The sequence below is a fragment of the Pteropus medius genome, unplaced genomic scaffold (genome assembly GCF_902729225.1).
Source record: "Pteropus medius unplaced genomic scaffold, Ma_sr-lr_union100, whole genome shotgun sequence".
NCBI lineage: Eukaryota > Metazoa > Chordata > Mammalia > Chiroptera > Pteropodidae > Pteropus > Pteropus medius.
Window position 1 is genome coordinate 10,472,958 of NW_024349225.1, and position 12,386 is coordinate 10,485,343.

At 32.7% G+C, this 12,386-nt stretch overlaps 1 protein-coding gene across 6 annotated transcripts in view; it reads left to right on the forward strand.

The window, feature by feature from the left end:
- COP1 (COP1 E3 ubiquitin ligase) overlaps positions 1-12,386 on the forward strand; it is a 105,690-nt gene that overhangs the window by 57,844 nt on the left and 35,460 nt on the right. For all 6 annotated transcript variants that reach the window (XM_039881413.1, XM_039881418.1, XM_039881414.1 and 3 more), the window contains 3 exons: positions 2,672-2,807; positions 9,545-9,688; positions 11,896-12,004. In XM_039881413.1, the coding sequence (XP_039737347.1) occupies positions 2,672-2,807; positions 9,545-9,688; positions 11,896-12,004 (389 nt within the window). The remainder of the gene's footprint in view (positions 1-2,671; positions 2,808-9,544; positions 9,689-11,895; positions 12,005-12,386) is intronic.

A 12,386-nucleotide genomic window follows, 5' to 3' on the forward strand; every position in this document is an offset into this window, starting at 1 on the left:
AGGAAGCCAGGCTTTGTTGATAAGTGTATTTGAAATTAATAACAGTTATTATACGGACCAAAAGCTTTCAGTGTATTGCCTGAGAATTGATCCCCTTATTGAGCCTGCGTAATAGTCTATAAACTACAATAGGAAGCTATTAAATTGAAAGTGGTCTGAAACCTACATTCTGATTGACAAAGAGTTCATGTTAGCCCTTTCAGATGTTATATATTGGTATGATGTTGAAATACAAGCACAGGCAAGTGGCAGACGTTAAAAATGAAAACGGGAGAGATGGGGGTGGGCTATTATTATTGATAATATTTCAGTAACTAGCATCATAGGCATGCTGTGGGATAGTAAAAGTAATCAAAACCAATTTAATTTATTTTGGGGATGTAGAATAATAAGACCAGGAGGAAGATTAGATTTTTATTTTCGTGGGCATGGCTGTATTGTACTTAATAGACATTGTCCTTAGTTTTTAGGAATCTCAAGCTTGTCTTATCCAATGTGTTCATTGACTACACTAATCATATCGCTGATCGAGAAGTTCCTCCTAGTGTTCTCAAAGGAAAATTTAACCTCTATGTGATGGGGTACCTAAGAGTTTGATTGTCCATTTGTATATTTTCAAATGAGCATCCACTCCACCCCACCCCCTAATCTTTCTTAATGAAGATGAAGAAAATTAATGCCTTAGACTCTTAACTGTAACTGAGAGAGGAGGTAAATTAAAAAGCATTAGAAGAGAAAAGAGACCCTGGATACAGTTTTATAAACTAATCTGTAATTAGAACAGGAGATATGGTATGCCAGCAGGTATGTGTGGGTGTAGATCATAAATCAACCAAACAGACAGAATCCTACCTTTTCATAACCAGCTAAGTGGAATGTAATTCTTATATGTCCAGATACTGAAATAACGATTTTTAGTGCTTTCTTTATAACTTGTTGAACATAGGTGTTAGTGAGTGGAGTGGCGGTACAGTGGCTAGAAGTTCAGTTACCCTAGAAAAGGATTATGATCTTCAACAGGAAACACATTCTTGAATGCTCGCAAGTTTTATGTACTTAAGGATTGATGTCAAAATGTGAAACAATAGATTAGCATTAAAACAATTTTGAAGTGAATATCTAAAGTAACTGGCTTTCCAGTAAGTTATTTATTATATTACATAGCTCACGGTAATAGGATTATATATAAAAAGAACCAATTAACTGTTACATCCAAGCCACTTTTGTAATACAGTTGAGTTTTTTGAGAACCAATTAACTGTTACATCCAAACCGCTTTGTAGTATATTTAATTTTTTTTCAAAAACCCATGTTTTATTTATAATTTGTTGAATTTCCTGAGAATCATTTTTGTACAGCAGGAGCTTTTCTCAATAACATTATGATACTGCATGCTAATTAGTTTTGTTTCTTTTGCTGTTTTTAGAATGGAAACACTACAAAATTGGACCCTTTTAATATAGGTTGTTAAATGAATTTGCAAAATTAATGTTTAAATCTTTAAAATGTAAAATATCAGAGATAGAAGCTTACTTAGTTTTCTCAAGCAATTGTGTTTTCTATAATAATCGTTAGATTTCTTCATGTCAACAATTATCTTTAAAATAACCTAATTATCTCCAGATAAAATAAATTCTTTACCGTGTATCATATAATATATATACTATAGTATACATACATATACCATATGATACTTATATATATATACACCATATATGATATGATACTTACAATGAAGAAGGTATGAAAAGTGTTTTAACAGGCTTATTTCACATTTAAGTCTAGGATGCTAACTAAAATAATTGTTTTACTTTTCTTTCTTTGGAAAGGGAAATACAAATCAAAACTTTAAGCAGTTTTAAAAAACTTTTTTTTAAATTCATACTTTTACTATAAGCTTTTTTCTAGATCGAAGAATAGATTAGCTGTATTCTCAAGTCCTTCATAAATTGATCTTGCAATTTAAATTCCACATAATTTAGTTTTGCATCATTTACTGAAATAGACTTTACTCAGAGTATTTGTACAGTGTCCTACCAGATGAAATTTTTATTTTCCACATTCTACCCAAACATTTTAGTGAAACTATATTGTTATTGAGAATTAAAAATTCGTACATTGCAACTCTGTACTCCCTTCCTGTAACTGGATATGAAACAATTCAAAGTATTAAGTGAATAAATATTTCACTTTCTTTTTACTTTAAAACCATTATTTTTTATCTAAATTATGTTATTATAAATAGTGCTTTGACAGTAAATGAATATGCCTATAACATGAAGATGTGTCCCTATAATCATGTTCTTTCAAACTAATACTCTGTCCAGTGTATATACTCCTCTCTCCACTTTCACTTTCTTCATGACTGAGTTTTTGTTTTAATAAATAATTTAACTTAAAATTAGAGATACTTTTTTGTTTTCCCAAGAAATTATTGCTTTAAAAAAGAGAAAATACATAGTATATTTTCACTGTTGTTGAGACAGTATCTTTCAAAGAACCACTAAGAAATTTTTCTTAAAATTGAAAAGTCAGCTAGTTAATTTGATCATCTAAGTCTTTTTAAAATACTTTTTAAGAATTGTTTGGTTTTAGAAAATAATTTTTATTCTGTGGGTATTGCTCTCTGATTTACGTTGCAGTTCAGTTCATTTATTGTTTTCTTCTGTAGATGACAGTCGAACAGCAAGCCAGTTGGATGAATTTCAGGAATGCTTGTCCAAGTTTACTCGATATAATTCAGTACGACCTTTGGCTACTCTGTCATATGCTAGTGATCTCTATAATGGTTCTAGCATAGTCTCTAGGTAAGTATTGGGCAGCATTCTTTACTGCTTTCTTTTGCAAGAATATCTAGCATTGAATTGAATTTGAGAAGCAGTCATAGTGTTCTGGTTAAGAGCCTGTGTTCTGAAGTCAGGTTGCTCGCCAATTTTTACTTCTATGTTCTTAGGCCCGTTTCGACTCTCTTTAGCCCTCAATCTCTTCATCTCTAAAATGGAATGATTAATAGTATCTATCTCACAGAGTTGCAGTTTGTGTTCTCGTAACATCTTTGTCTGGTTTGGTGACAGGGTATGTTCTCCTCATAAGTGCTCCCTCCTTCCAGTTTTCTGGATGTGTTTGTGAAGAATAGGTGTTATTTCTTCCTTATCTACTTCGTAGAATTCTCTAGTTAAGCAATCTTGGCCTTGAGTTTTCTCTGAGGGAAGATTTTTAAATACAAAATTCAATTTTTAAGATACGTAAGGCTAATAATAACCAGATAACCATTTCTTCTTGATTGAGCATTGTCTTTAGTTTGTATCTTTCAAGGAATTTGTCCATTTCATCTAGGGTGTTGAATTTATTTGCATGCAAGTGTTAATATTATTCCTTTATTATTTTTTTTAAATATCTTTAAATTCTATAATGATATTCCCTTTCTCATCCCTGATATTGGAAATTTGTTTCCCTTTATTCTTTTTCCTTAATAGTCTTGCTTTAGAAGTTTATCAGTTTTATTTATCTAGCTCTTGGTTTATTGGTACTCTGTATTTTCGTGTTCTCCGTTTCATTGATCTCTGCTCTTTATTTTCTCTTTTCTGCTTTTGTTAGATTTAATTTGCCCTTATCGTTTTAGTTTCTTGAAGTGACTGAGTTGAAACCTTTCTTTTCTGATACAGTTTGGGTTATAAATTTTTCTCTAAGCACTGCATTAGCTGTATCTCACAAATTTTGATGTGGTATCTTTTCTTTTTTCCAAAATTTTTTATCGTGGTAAAATACACACATAACATTAAATTTACCATCTTAACAAATTACTGTTCGGTGGTGTTAACTACATTCCTGATATTGTGCTCCTGTCACTGCCATCCTTACTATTTCCTTTCTGTGTGTCATCTTGTAAAACTGAAAACCAGTGCCCATTAAAAAACTCCTCCTTCTCATAGTCTCAGCATTCACCATTCTACTTTCTGTCTTTGTGACTTTCGACTGCTCTTAAGTATCTCTTATAAGTGGAATCAGACAGTATTTTTAATAACATTTCTGAAAGAAAAAATCCCAACATTCACAGTTTACTAGGTAGGACAGATGAAGACTAGTAGGTAGCAACAAAGGAAAATAGTATCCCAAGAATTAAAGGAACTTTGAAACTTTCACAGCCCGAAGGTTTTTTTCATTTTCCTGGTTTCTCACACTCAGACACATCATTGGTAATAAATTTATTTTAAAGGCTTTTAATTACTGTCAAAATGGGACATTCAATGAAGAATTTCTTTTGGGAAGAGGGATAAGATATGTTAGAGATAACATGATGTTGAATTTGATGCATTATTTTATTACATTGTAGAAGAAATTAATTTTTACTTTAAAATAGCAAGAAATATGTCTAGTAGTGGTCATTTATTACAATGATAATCTCACTGAGAGAAAAAGCTGCACCAGAAATTTCGCTTTTAAAATGTTTCTTTCTTTGCTTATGGATAATTTTGGATTAGTACCATACTATAAGTCCACAAGATGGCAGCATTTGTTTACTTTGACACTGTCTCAACAATTAGTTGACAAGTATGGAAATTAGTGCTTATAATGAAGTTCAGAGAGAACTCTTCTTACACACAGCCATAATGTCACTTTTATACTTTTTCTTAAATTAGGTATTCAGTGGCCACTAGAAAGGAATGGTTTTAAAGCATAGTTTAAACTTTGAATGCTTAAGTAACAATGGCTGTTTCTTGAATTCTTTGTTTCAATTTTACATACCTGGATTGTTATTTTTAAAATTGTTATACACTCCATTTGTAATTGAGAAATTATTTTAACATTTTGCTTATATCTTCTCAAATTTTTGAAATAGAATAACATCCGACATTAGTAAATTCATAAGAAGAAAAGTTACATATTATGACACTCGCTGCTAAATCAGTTACTACACTGGTGATGTAGCGTTTGATTGCTTTTTCAGACAACAGTGTAAGTATTTTACATGACATTTTAAGTATTTCCCTAACTCATTTAATCTTTATATAAACCTTATGGAGTAAGACATTGCCATTTATCCCATTCTACAGATAAGGAGTTGAAGTAGAGAGAAATTTTCTAATTTGTCTAAGAGCAGCACAGTGGTAGTAAATGACAGAACTGAGATTTGAACTAAGAGATTCTGGCTCCTGAGTTCTGTTCTGTGAGTTCCTCCTGGATCTGTTGAAACTTTTGGATAAGTTTCAGAAAACACTTTACTTTCGAGACACCTGAAAGAATAAAAGGAATTAGTTCTTTTGAGTTTTTGATACTTTTTGTCTCTATTACTGTATTGTCTAACTTGGCTTTAATAATGAACTTTTAAATTTAATGTAGATTTGATGTTTAGATACCTTTTTTTTTTCCCATAGTTTGAAACTATTCAAATTAAACTTTTTTGTAGTAGCTGTTAAAGGATTGTTTTACTAAACTTCACTTTATAATGACAGGCAAGTTCGATCCAGATTTAAGGTCAGTTTTAATATACTCTTTATTATAGAAGCTGTGAGTTTTTTCATTTGTACTTAAAAACAGATCTCCAGGTAATTATTGACTTATCTAAGGAATAAGTGTGATTTTTTAGGACTCCTAATGTACTCTCTCTTTTTGTCAGAAGGTATTTCTGTTACTCTCTTAAGAGTTATTGGGCCTTCTGGGTAGTGAGAAATGTGAAGAATGGGAGTGAAGAGGAAAGGATTCCCTTTCAGAATTTTTCCCAGGACCAGTCTTTTAAAGTAGTAATTTAAAAAAAGTGTTCTAGGCTTGAAGCTGCATCAGGGAAGGGAAGGAGTCTTATCTGTCTTATTTCCTATTGTATCCCCATGTCCGGTATGTGGTAGGTGCTCAGTAGTAAAGTTGTTGAATGACTGCACGAATGAATGGAAGACTCTTTCGCCTGCCCTGGGAGGGTTTGGGGTTAGTATATATCATTAGTCTGTTACTATTCTTGTTTATTTTGCCCTTGTTTGTGTTCCTCCAAGAGCAGCCCCTTTGTTCTCACTAAAATGAGCATTTTGCACAGTGATTGAGGCCATAGACCTTGGAACCAGATTGCTTGAATTCGAATTATTTAGAGAACCTTGGGCAAATTACTTAATATCATGATACCTCAGTTTCCTTGTCTGTACATTAGAGATTTGAAGGTTAAATGTATTTTATGTAAAGTGCTTAAAATAGTGCTTGACACATAGCATTATATGTTATGGAAGTTTTAGCTATTATAGATTGATTTGGAAGAAAAAAAGTTGAATGACATCAATTTTTATTTACTTTACCCATGTTTCTATTCTTTAAAGATCTGCCCATTTCTTTTATTAAAATGGCCCATTTCTCAACCTTTCTTTGTTACCTTGAAATTATAATAGCCTCTTTCTCTTGAGGCATACTATCATGGTAATGAATTAGACCTTTAACAACTGCAGTCACTTTACATTTTCTTTTGATAAATTGGATTTACTGTTCAGGGATATTAATCTACCTTGTTTGTTAATACCTATTTTATAATTGCGAAAAATGTGACAGTCAGTGAGAACATTCACAAAATTCCCTTCTTGGGATGCTGACGTCTTTGCATTGCTTAGTGCCACGCCATATAGAGGTGTGCGATAATCCTCTATCCTGCGTGATCTCTTGCCTTAATGCTCGATCACTTGACTGATGGCGCTTCTGACAAGGAATATAGCCAGTTTCTTACAACTGTTTAAATAAATCACCTTTTTAAAAAGTTGATTTTTAAAAAATGTATCAAAAAAGTTGATACATTTCAAGTGTGGAAGAAAAAATGCCATTCATTTCTATTTTAAAATAAGTCTTCATTCGTAATATTTTTCAAGAAAAATGTGTTTATTCTGAAATATAAAAAATTCTATGAAACTGAATTTATCATTGCAATAAACTTGCATAAACCACTTGTTATAAGAATTGCTGGTTAATAGTGGATAGCAGAAATGAATTTTTTATGACCAACATTTCTTACAGTTCTCTTGAATTTAATTGCAGAAGCAGCAGGTATGTTTCAGTTAATTTGTTTATTTTTTATTTTTTGTTTTGGCCTACTGGTCACTGTTTATTGTTGTTTGTGTTATCACATATCATAATTAAAGCAGCTGAAATACTGTACTGTGAAATAAGAGATCATCCATTCTGGATTAGCTCTGAAAAGTTCTCTAAAAACTTCCTTGTTCATTTGAGTTATTTTATGATCAGTTTTAGAGTCTAATTATGTTTATGTTTGAGAACAGATAATTAAATTTGTCCAAGATTGGGAACAAATAACTGTGTTTAGAAGCACTTAAATCCTAAATTGTAGCAATGTGGAAGTCCTATGTGGAAGTCCTCGCATTTTTTGAAAGGCAGCTGTTTGTCTTCCTTTTCCTTTTAATTATACTTTACTAGAAAAAATTATACTTTAAACTTTTTGATCAGTATTTTTCCAAAAATCTTATCGTTTTAAACTATGAAGAACCTTAATATCCCAGAAGGTGAAAAAAAGGAAACTGTGCAGGTTCTTGATATCCCAGTATATTAAGAACAAAACGTAACCAGAATGTAAGAACATAATAGCAGTGAAGTCAAAACAAAAAGTTAATTTTTTAGTGCGGGAGTAAAAGAATGAGCTATTGTAGCTAAATAAATAAGCTTTGTTGAAAAGAGAGCTTTCTTGTATAATAGCGACAGAAGAAATAACAGACTTACATCATCAAATCAATTCTTTTTACAAGTAGCACTTGTTTTTATGTTAGCTTCCTTCCTGGAAAGGACTATCGTTTTGATAAGTTAGTGTTTAAACTTTCTTTTATTAAGAACTAATAGTTTGGAAAGGGCATGTTCACTTTTACTGGTACAACTTTGGAATGCTATTGATTTATTAGCCATGTGTGTTTGTAAGTGAAAGAAAAGTATTTAGGGATAACATAACTGCTTCTCCCAAAGTTTCAGCCGTACCAAAACCTTCTAAATTAAGAATAGGATGGGTGAATAGTGGGCATCAGTATAGTTATGTTGCATCCACAGGGCAGATAACAGTAGCTGAGATGGAAGTTCATTTGAGGTTTTCGTGCAGATAAATCGATTATATTGCCACATAGTCATATTTTATTGGAGGGAACATTTGCTGAATTGTGCAATGACATCTGATGAAATTCCTTTAAAATGTGTATAAAGTTAAGGATTTAAAGCTGTAATGAAAAGTGAGCATCTCAATGTGTGTTTTTATGGGAAATATTTTTAATGTGTTTTTTTGTTATCGTCAACTCAGCAGGCTTCCGATAAATTATTAACTAATCATTAACTGTTCTGTAAAAGATTATCATAGGTAATCCATAAAGAAAAGTGTGTCATGTAGGTATTTGTATGCATTTAACGATTGATTGATACATGCAGAGTACTAGCCACTTATAAACTGGCTGATTTGGGGCAGATTACCTCACCTCTAATCCTCAGTTTTCTCCTGTAAAATGTGGACAAAAGTAATACCTATCTTATGGTTATCACGAGAACTAAGTTAAACGTGCAGTGGTTATAGTTAGCGAGTGGTCAGTGAATGTTAGCCATTGTTATGTAATTAATGGTAGATCAGTGAGAATTCTTATGTATTCTCTAGCCTTATGGCTGTACTTCTAGAAAGGATGCTTAACTCATTGACAAATAATGTGTGTGATGATGCATTTCACTCTTAATTCCTTTAGATCACTTAGGTTTCTTGCTGGTTATATAAAACTTTTGAGGCTACAAATTAAGTTCTGTGAGGGTGAATAAGGTCGTCTGCTTTGCTTTGAAGTAACTTATTTTAGAACTTGTATAAAAAGTCAGTAAGAGGGGTGAATTCTCACATAACTCTAAAAGGGAGATTTTTGTTTTTTCCCTTGTTTGTGGTATAAGGAATCTGTATTGAGGGTTCATAAGTCAGGTCTTATTTGATTGGGAGATTAGAAGTGGGGTTGGAGAAACAATGATAATTTGATGATTCCATTTTTATGTGTATTTTATCCCTTCATCGCCACTCCCTCCCTAATCGATGCAGTAATTTCACTTGTATGCTAATTCATTTATTATAGTGACATTAAATACTGTGAAATTCTGTCATCCTCACAAAATGGTAGGAAGGGGAATAGCTGGAATTTGTGAGAAGACTAATCGGTAATTGTCTTTTGATATATTTTTCATATTGCAAACCATTAAATCTTTCCTCACTACTTTTACAGTATCACTTGTTAGCCTTGACTCTTGGGTAAGTTGTAATGTGGTTACTACAGCTGAATTGAAAAACATGTCTGGTTTCTAGGAACACAAAAACCATCTATAAGCAGAATCGTGTAGCTATGCACATTTCCCCACTACATGTAATTGGATATGTCTTAATAATGCCTTAATCTGGGCATAGAGCCTAAGAAAATTTGAGGGCATTTCAAGTAGATCTCTTATCCTTGTAGACAGAATCACTTTAGAAACAGAGAAAAGCAAATTCTGAATTGTTGTCATTGAAAACATCACAAGGATAGGTGACTAGTCTTACTGACCAGGCATATATTTTTTCCCTTAGTATTGAATTTGACCGGGATTGTGACTATTTTGCAATTGCTGGGGTTACAAAGAAGATTAAAGTCTATGAATACGGCACAGTCATTCAGGATGCGGTGGATATTCATTACCCTGAAAATGAAATGACCTGCAATTCCAAAATCAGGTACTTATATTATTTTCTTGGCATAATGCAGTGTGTATATAACAATTAGTATCTATAGGTGGTATGAGTTTATTTTACCTTTCCGTGAGACTCCTTTACTCATTCATGGTGAGCACTATAATTGCCTGCAGAGAATACATCAGAATATCTTTCTTATAGATATTGGTTGCTTTTCCCTTGTGGGGTTTAGTAGTTATTGTTTTTCAGTTTGCCAAATGAAAGTTATTTTTCTTTAACTTTTTCAGGTCTTTGTTTAGACAGCCTCTCACGGAGTGTTGAATAAAGCACTACTGTAGCCTATGAATAGTGTCTGAAAGTCAGGAATTTTCCGCCTGACATGCACATGTCTCTAAATATTACAGTTGTTTAAAGTTTTAAGAGTTCTTTTCACAAGAATGTTCTGCTTTTCACTGAGGGCATAATATTTAAGTTTCATGTATGAGGGGTTAGAGTTCATGATGAATGCAGTAAAAATACTGCATTTTTAACAGTATTCAAACCAGGACTACTGTTAAAAATGCAGGAATTGGGCCTTATTTCTGGTCTGCACCCCCAAAATCTTAGAGGAATCCTAGAATCTGCATTTTTTAAATAAGCTCCCTAAACTGGTCTCATGAGCACTGGCTTAAAAGAGAATGATGTAAGGAAATCATCTAATAAATTTATTTAGAACTTTGAACATCCTTGTCATCCTAGTCATCCTTGTACCTTATTTATCTGAATGAATGATATATATAATATGTGCGTATATGCTCATTTTAATAATGTTAATAATATAGCAAGTATTAGTCTTTATATAATATAATTTTCTTTTTGTTTTCTAATTAGTTCATAAAAATGCGGGCCTGATAATTTGTGAGCTTGCTCATTCATCAGTGGTGCTCATCATTGAGAATCTTATAGTTGTCCTAAGTGGGACAACACCAACATGAGTAAGATATAACTTTATCGAATTCTTATGTGGCAGGCATTGTCCTAAATGCTTTGTCTTAAGCAGAGCTATGAGGTAGTTCTACCTTTATTGCCCTATTTTATACACTAGGAAGCTGAAGCACAGAAAAGTTAGTTAACTTGCTTAAGATTGCACAGCTAGTCTTTGGTGGACCCAGGATTTAGAGTTAGTTTGGTTCCAAAGTATGTGCTTTTAAGCATTTCATGCTACTCGTTTATAAAATGGAGGCCATAAGAGTAAGACTTATTTTATAAATTGTATTTTAAGTAAATCCACATAATGCAGTACTTTATGGTACCTTGGAAGTGGAGGAGGCCATTCAAGGCAGGAAGCTATGGCCTCAGAGCTGAAAGGATCAGTCTGCAAGCATGCCTAAAACCAATTTGGAGCACACCAATAATGCAAGTGAAGTATGTTACCCAAAGCAGATCTGGAATTTGAGCTCAGTTTGTATAAACCCAAAATCTAGCTCTTAAGTGTTCTATGTAATTTCTCCCAGAAATTCTAGTAAGTATATTTAAACGTGCAAATAAATTCTTCCAATCTCTGAAACTTAGCATGCAACTAGTAGAAAGCAAAAAACTTATGTTCATATCCTTGGAAGTAATCTAGATTAATTGTTTTCAAAGTGGCCTCTTCCTTAATATGCATTAGATTAACTATATTCATGATTCGCATATGTGTCTCACCAAAAGCATACGTTTTTAGATGTTGCATTCTCAATTTTGGAGCACTCGAGAATAGCAGAAACCATAGATGTTAACAGTTTAATACTCACTGTTAAATGCTTCAGTCGTAAGCTTCTATTAGTTAAGATATTTTGGATGTAAACCAAAATTCAGTTTGAACTAGTTTATTAATTTACATGACTTGGCACAACTGCATCTGGGTCCTAAACAATCTGATTAGGTTTCTGTCATCCTGCCCCGGCATGCTTTGTTCCCCTTGCCCTCTATTGTCTTCACCCTTAGGCTTATCCTCCTCATGCATCAAAGGTGGCATGTGGTGGCTTTAGGCTCATATCCATTTTTCAAACTAATGATCAGAGGGAACAGTGGTAAGGGTCATTACTTGGTAATTCCAATAGAAAAATCTGGAGATTATTTGATATGTTTCTTTCAAGATGCTGTGAGCAGAAAAATCGTGAACTTATGTAGAACACTTTAAAGGAGTTCTAATCTTTGTTAACACATCAAAACCCTTTCTATCCACTTATTTATATACATAAAGTAAGGCTGAACTATATTTCTTTCAGCTGTATCAGTTGGAGTAGTTATCATAAGAACCTGCTAGCCAGCAGTGATTATGAAGGCACTGTCATCCTGTGGGATGGATTCACAGGACAGAGGTCAAAGGTCTATCAGGTAAATAAGGATACTAGTTATGTGTTTTAAGAATCACATTTCTTACTTTTCTTAATAATTGTAGAGCTTTATATACTTTATAATTACAAATTGAAAGTTACTATTTAGCATTTTTTTTATATCTGCGTAATACCAAAGAATGCCTTCTGAAGCACCTCCTCAGACTTTTGCATTGTAGAATGTATTAGATGATTTCCCAAAAGCAGTAATTTTAGTAAATGCATCTATCAGAAGTTTGGGGACTACTTTACATCTCTTTTGTTTTCATAGCTTGTTCTCTCTCCCTCCCACCATAGCCATAAATTGGTATCAAGGTTGGTTTTTGTTTGTTTGTTTTGGTTTATTTATTTTAAGATCTATATTCTGTCTGAGACTACTTTAT